Raw genomic sequence first — 7,884 nt, 5'->3', positions numbered from 1 at the left:
ATTGTTAAAATTTTGATAAAATATCTTAAGTCTTCAGCTCTAAAATAGAAAATTTATTACTACGGTATGCTCTTTTTCAGTTCGCATGTAACTAAGGTTTTATACGGAATACTACACTATAAGCCCAGAAATTTAAGTGCATTAGTAAATACCTTAAAAAGATTACCGATTCATAGCAAGATGGTTCTCAAACTGAGGAAGATTCTGCTCTAGAGTCAAAGACATATGAGAACAATTAGTGGCTCAAGTACATATTTTACAGGATTGCATAATTACGAAGTCTTAATTAATGTTTATATAAATGCTTGTTACATACATTATTTTGGAAGGAAGTATTACAGGGGTTGGAATCTTGAGGCAGTGAAATTTTGTTAAAATTGTTATTCCCTTTTTATATGAAAAATGGCTCTTCTCCAAAGAGGAATTATAAAACTGATTTTGGATATCAGGAAGCCATACAACATCAACCAAAGAATTTACGTTGAGAAAGGTTGCAACTCCTTTGGTTAAGGTGTTGCTAGCAATTTAAATTTCATAAAAGCAAACTTGAACTTTCCTTTGGAAGAGTTTTCTCATTGCAACAGTAAGGTGTAAATATTAATAAACTATCATTTTCTAAAAAGATAAAATATAAAAAAATATGATTGTTATACCCTTATTGACTTTTTAAAGTCTTCTTTGCTTTAAATTTCTTTGAACTTCCTCTTCTTAGTTTCCTGCTTGTTTTCTGTAGATTGGTTCCAATTCTTTTGCTTTGATACCTAGGAATAAGCATAAATTGTGTATATCGCAACTTAATTAATTTCCACCATAAGCCTTTGCAATGCTCCATATATATAGATAGATAGATAGATAGATAGATATATATATATATATATATATACATATATATAGGTATAGATATATATATATAGATATAGATATATATATATATATATATATATATATATATATATATATATATATATACTATATATATATATATATACACATATATATATATATATCATATACATCTATATATAACTATATTTATACATATTAATATATATTAATTAAAATAATATATATATTATATTATATATATATATATTATTATATATATATATATATATATATATATATATATGTGTGTGTGTGTGTATATGGATGAAGCTTAAATGCTCTTAAGGGCAGTAACTTTAGATCTAAGCCGTTATGTTTATGATGACTGGTTGGGATAAAGGGGAATTCACTGATAGTTAAAATTCAGTCAGCATGACAAAAGATATTCAACAAATGAGGTTTCCTCAATGTTTTCTTGTTTATCCATTTAGGTGCTTCCCAGTCCATAACCAATTTAAAATTGTGGGTTGAAAGAGAGAGGTCCTCATTCACCACAAAATGACAATTTTTAATAAGTTTGTATTTTTCATAATTAACAAAGCTAAGGTCATAACATTAGTATAAATCTTCTAGCGCCAGCTGGAAAACCGGCATAATTACTAAAAGAAAAAAAAATTGTGTATGCAAGAAACTACACACTGGTATCTGTGATTGATCACGAGCTATGTGGGAGCTCCCACAATGTCTTCAAGTATCAGGATATCATGGATCATTTTACCTCCCCGGCAAAGTGGTGTCCACAGATCCACATCCAATGTGTAGTAGGTGCAGAGAAAATGAATGCACAATTACTAATCCTTGTTCTGTATGTCGTGTTTGGTCGGTGGAGCAATGGAAAAGGTTTTATGAGAAGGGTCAGTACCATGGATATATAGATATGAGTGCATACAACTGTAAATATATGATAACTATGTCTGTGTGACTGACTATAAGATGCATAGAGTTGTACCAAATGCAGACTAAAGCTCGATTTTCATTTAAATATAACGTTATAGTAGATACTTTAATTTAAATTCCCTGTTATAGTAGATACAAACTAGTGCCCTAATTTAAAAGCTTATCCTTCATACTTAAATGAGAGCTGGTAGTCATGCAAATGGCTTAATCATTCAGCAAATAAACTGTCATGCAATACATAAAATTCCTAACAGCTAGCCCAAACTACAGTTTACTTTTCAACCAAGGTTTAAGCTGTATTATTTCATATGGATGATCATTTACACATTGTTTCTACTATAGCTCTTCCAAACCTTCTAGTCGTTTTGGGCAGGGCAAGGGTGGGGCGGGGCATTGCCATGTTCATTGTTTCCAATCAAATTTGTTTTTGTTAATGAATGCACTGCTAACCTAAAACATGACAAAACATCAATTTTTTAATTTCATTATCGAATATTAAAACCTCTTGAAATGTTTTTGTACTCTGTAAAAATATTAACATGTTTTTCTTGAAATGTGACACAAATTTTAAGCTATGTTGCCAGTTTTCCTAGAGGACTCTGGGCTGAGTTAAGTCTCAAGGTCAATGTAGGGGGCAAGGGCTAGCCTTAAAAAAAAATTTAAATGGCCTTAGGGCATGTAGAGGTTGAATTCAGATATAAGGATATGACAAGTAGGGGAATAAAAAAAAATATCTAAACGAAAATGTTGCTGAACTGTGTAGAGTATTTTAGACCACAAAAACAAATAGAGAATGAACTGTTGACTATTTTTATTTGCATAAAAGGAAAAAAATATATGGAAATTGTATATTTCTTAAAGTTTTGGAGAGAATGGATCTGTGCAAAACTATGAACAGAATTGCTTCAAGAATATGTGTGCGCGTTTGTGTTTTTGTGCGAGATTTTCATTTATATGAGAAAAAAAACCTCCGTTTGACTCAATACATTAAGAGATTTACCACGGATGTGTTTGAAAGTAGGCCCAAACAAGGATTAATATTGCTCCCAAGGATAAGGATTAACAAGGAATAAACGCAGTCACTGCCAACCAAGAACATTCGGCAGCGTGGGAGGAAATGACTAGAAGGTTTGGAAACTGTATAATCTGTGCCTTAAGTTTTACTCCTTGAAGATCACAGAATTTTCATTTTTGAGCTTAAAAATCACTGCATTTTCAGAAGAAACATAAAAATTAAGACAATTCAATATGCTGTAGTAAACCCTAAAGGACCTAAACTGGAGGGGGTTGGTTTGCTGCCAAGAACTTAAAAAGGAAAATGGTTCCTTTGGAAGGTATTTATAATCAGTGAATGGATATAAAAGTGGTAGAAAATTATTTAAAACAAAATCTTATTATGAGAAAAAGACAGAGCAAACCTAAGGTCCCTTTAGTTTGACCCATTTTGTTTTTTTAATTGATTTGTTGCAAGGCAACATAAGTGTGCAGGCAGAAGAGTGCTTGTTAGAAAATTATTTTTGCCCATTATCAATGTGTTTTTACCTTATAATTATGTTTTTCAAGTATTATTTGAAATTTTAACTGAAAATATAGAACAGAATTTTACTGAAACTTTTAATTTTGGCTTTATTCTTTAGTTTTCATTCATCTCTTTTCTTTGGTCTAAAACTATGCAAAATACTGCTTTTCCGTCATTATCCTTCCTTGAAGTTAGAATGCTATAATAAATATCAGGAATATTTACAGTGCGTGCTCTATTATGGATTTTCACTGTTTATGATGTGATTCTCATGAATCTGGTATTAATTTATGTCAAAAATGATTGGTTAACCCACTGTTTTAGCTCCCCTCCCCATAGGAAAATAGGATTTCTGGAGGGGAGGGGGGGAGAATAAAAAGGAGAAAAATGGACACATTTATCAGCTTAACCTTCCTAAGCTAACTTAATATGTCGGGTCCTAACCTGACAAGTCATCCCTGAAACCCCAACCCGTAAATGTATATCAAACCTGCCAAATTTTCATCCAAATTGATAAAAAAATCTGTGTACCAAAGTTGGAAAGAAATTTCTTGAAGCATCACACCACCACTGCACATGCATACTAGTGTCAATAACACACAAAAGAATGAACAATGTTACATAGTGAATGTGAAATAATTCAAGAGCACATGATATAAACACCACACCTATGAAGTGACACCAACTGGTATGGGGAGGAAGAACCTTCAGTACTATAGACAATAAAGGGGATCAACAATTGAATATGACATCACAATAAAAACATTGTAAAAATAAAATTTTTAAACAGCATCATTACTCATTTCTGAAGATTGTTGCATAGAAAAAATCTTTCAAAGTGGATATAATACTCATTTAGCCATTAGTTTAATGAGTAAAGTAATGGCAGCTTTTCATTTTAAACAAATATTTGTTAGAAAAATTAAAAACCAAAGTCATCATAATGTGGGACTTTTCATCTTGATTTTCTGTATTTTCTCATGTTTTCTCTGAATTGACACTAATATTTTACTGTTTGCAGCCATGTGCATTTCTTAGCTAATTTTTAACTATAAATTAAACGATTACATCTTATATTTTCTACATTTTAACTGAGAATATAATACAAAATGTAAAGTGAATTATTTATAAAAGTTTGGCTTCATACATTAGTTTTCCATAAAAAAAATTTCTCTTAATAATATTGGTTTTTAAAAACGAAACTTTCAGAATTTCACAAAACTAGGTCAATCTAATCACTAATTGATGGGTATTCCATTTTTCTCCTACCAAATTCTAGAGCAGCCAAGTCAATACAAAAGGACTATTCAAAGCAATGGCAACCTAATAGTAAATAGGTCACAAAACAAATAACTAAAATTTTGCCAATGATACCTGGCTAAAAGTTTATGCTAAACTTTGTGAAACAAAATATCTAAAATTGCTGTGTACTTATTCACTCTAACAAACACACACATTATGTTGTCATTATTTCAACATAAAAAATGATGATAACAACAATTATTGAATATCAGTACCTTTAAAGAATAAGAACGTAGCAAATATCTATAACCCTATGTGGCCATCCATTATGATAAATTACCAATGTACCATACTTTTCCAAAATTTTTCATCTTTCCAAATCTTGTTATTTTCATCACCACCATAGTACCATAATCATTAAGCTGAAGAATTGTACCACAAAGTTTATAACGAGAGTACTGTACAATAAAAACACTACAAAAACCCTATGCTTCCTCACAAAATACAAAAATTGCACACACTATTATCTATCCTTTCTCCCTTATTGTGGAATATAACTTACTCTCATGGTTTCTCACTCAGAAAGTACTAGAAAATAATCGCAATCAATTAGGCAATCATAGGACTAAAGCTATCACAAAATATATACTGCTTGATTTACTGGCTTTTCAGCATATTCCCAGTGATGGCATGAACAGGATGTGAATAAGCAGGGATGTCTTTGTAAACATACACTAAGTAGAAACAAATTACCTATTCATAAAATACTGATCAATGATCATATATCACTGCATAGTAACATGGAGCTTGCAATCATATATCACTTCTGAGTTATGCCATTAATAAAACTTCCCAAGTTTAATATATGCAAATATGGTACATTCCTTCATTTACTAGACACTCGTGCAGGTTCTTTTCAATCTTCAAGAACCGTGACATTCCAGACAAGTAATTAGACGGTACTTAGCTAATATTACTTGACACCAGGTATAACAAGGGCAGGCTGTGTGTGTTCTGGACTTCATTTACTGGATGTATGTTTGAATGTTCAAAGGTATAGGATGGGCTAGATTACTATGGGACTAAACTCACAGCACAGTTTACTTAAATTTCAATTAAAGATGTGATGGAGCAATGTATTCTGAGGTGCATAACTAAACTATCCATGGTTTAACTTTCTCGCTTAAAAGACTGCAGCAAGGGTTAGTGAACCATGATAAACGTTTCTTAAGAAATGAGTAACATTATAATACACATTTTATAATCTTTTAATATAAAAGACCATGTCACTAAATCTATATTCATTCTACTTCACAAGAACTGCACCTCAAAACTTTTCTAAAATAACTATTGTAAAAATGACCTTTATACAGTATTATACAAAACTTTGTCCTGAGCCACTAAGAAGACTTGAATTTAGTCCTTAAAAATATTAATTCATAATATGGTTTGTGGTCAATGACCTACTAGATAAAATAACAGTAATTTTCAATTTCACATTTCATGAGATGATAATTTCAATCAATTTGACTTTAAAACATGATATTAAAGACTGCTACACCTAATTTGGTTACCATTAATCTTTTAATGAGATTCATTATGAATGATGCATGAAATCTAGCTAAAATACTACAGTATGATGTGGCTATGCCTTATATTTACACAGTACAGGTTAGAAATTTTGCACACACATTCAAAATGATATGCAAAATTTATTTGTACTGTTGTTGAGCTTGTGTACAGTAATATTCTAAAATAAGAAAGAGAAAGATGGGGATATACATTTGAAATTTCATTAGGAATATCACCTTTGCTCCTGAAATGTGTTAATGGATTTTTTTTTCACTCCACCATTTGCTTAACATCTTTGGTAACAAAATTTCAATTAACATTTCCTTTTTCACCATCACCACTATATTCATATAAAATCCTGCACATCCATCTCTACCACTAGGATCAACTAAGGCATATACCATACACAAAGACTGTTCCTCCACAATCACTTGAAAAAGGTTGAAATGGTCTCAACTATCAATGTCACAGTCACTACTTATCAATACTGTACTTACATGGTATGGAGTTCCACTTGAACATTCTAGCTGGCTAACACTGTAGCATGTATTACTGCAATACAGTTTATCTGAAGGAAACACTCCCTGCGTAATTCAATTTAAAATATTTATTCTATACTTGGAGCCTTGATTCTAGCACCTAATACATACTGGATTCGTGCCCAGCAAGAATGTATAGATTTACTCCCTGATTCCCTTCGGACAAAGTTCCGCTACTGGTTTCTAACATGGAAGATGGCCGGCTTTCCAGTGTAATAATTCTGAAAATGAAAGAGATTGTCATGATTTTATTTATAATAGCAAGTCGCATACCATTACAGTATATTTAAAAATGAACAAAAGAGATTTTGGTGTTGAGAAAATGTGTTCTCATCAAACTATGTTCCAATTCCAAATTTTTTTTTTTAAAGTAAGTCAGATAATTTAATTCAGTGTGCTTTACTGAGGATTAATAATTCAATAATAAATTAGTAATCATATTCACATTATGTATTAAATAATAAAGGCAATCTAATCAACCCCATTCCCAAATGAAAATAAAAATATTTGAATAACTGATGGATAAAATTGTTTAAATTTTACCACTTCTAAGCCAATAACATGCAGGTGTTGTCAACAATCACTTCATGCAAAACTGTCCATGTTACAATATGTTGCAAAGAAAGAATGTGGTAAGACACATTGTGCAATTTCACTGTCTTACAAATTTATATGAAGTATTTAATGATTTGTAAAATAAATTATAATAAAAAAACTGTCAGGCAAAATCTAAAACCAGAACTGAGTGAATTTAGAGAATATGAATTTGCAGACTATCATATTTTATTTACAAATATTTGTAAACATTTTCATGTTTCATAAATGCAAACCATTGCTTTACACAGTCTTTCATTTTCATTCAAAGTGGGTGACTTTATACACATTACTGAAGAAAAAAATGAAAAAAATGCAACTGAAGAGGGTTATGATCCCAATAAAGTGAGTAAATCCTCCACATTTTCATCTTCCATATTGACGATAGAGTTCCACTTCTGAATCAACACCTAATCAAAGGGGAGGGAGGGGTATACAAACTAAAAGTGAAAACTCCATCAACATTGCACATTGGTAATAAAAATAATGTATAATGGTAATGAGGGAGGTTTTGAAGATGAAAGGTTCAGCAGAGGGAGATGCTTTCAATAGAAATGGGAAAGACACATCACAGAAACCAACACAAACTTAGGGATGGCAGCAGGGCTGAAGAAAGAAAGTAGGGGATGCAGCCTA

At 31.2% G+C, this 7,884-nt stretch overlaps 1 protein-coding gene across 1 annotated transcript in view; it reads right to left on the bottom strand.

Annotated features, from left to right (window-relative positions):
- Positions 1-1,134: 1,134 nt before the first annotated feature.
- LOC135210686 (mitogen-activated protein kinase kinase kinase kinase 5-like) overlaps positions 1,135-7,884 on the bottom strand; it is a 97,268-nt gene continuing 90,518 nt past the window's right edge. Inside the window, exon 12 of the mRNA XM_064243461.1 lies at positions 1,135-6,875. Coding sequence (XP_064099531.1) covers positions 6,755-6,875 — 121 coding nt within the window. The 3' untranslated portion in view covers positions 1,135-6,754. The remainder of the gene's footprint in view (positions 6,876-7,884) is intronic.

This window comes from Macrobrachium nipponense, chromosome 4 (assembly GCF_015104395.2).
Source record: "Macrobrachium nipponense isolate FS-2020 chromosome 4, ASM1510439v2, whole genome shotgun sequence".
Classification (NCBI taxonomy): Eukaryota; Metazoa; Arthropoda; class Malacostraca; order Decapoda; family Palaemonidae; genus Macrobrachium; species Macrobrachium nipponense.
Note: the sequence above shows the minus strand (reverse complement) of the source record. Positions and strands in the feature narration are given on the sequence as shown.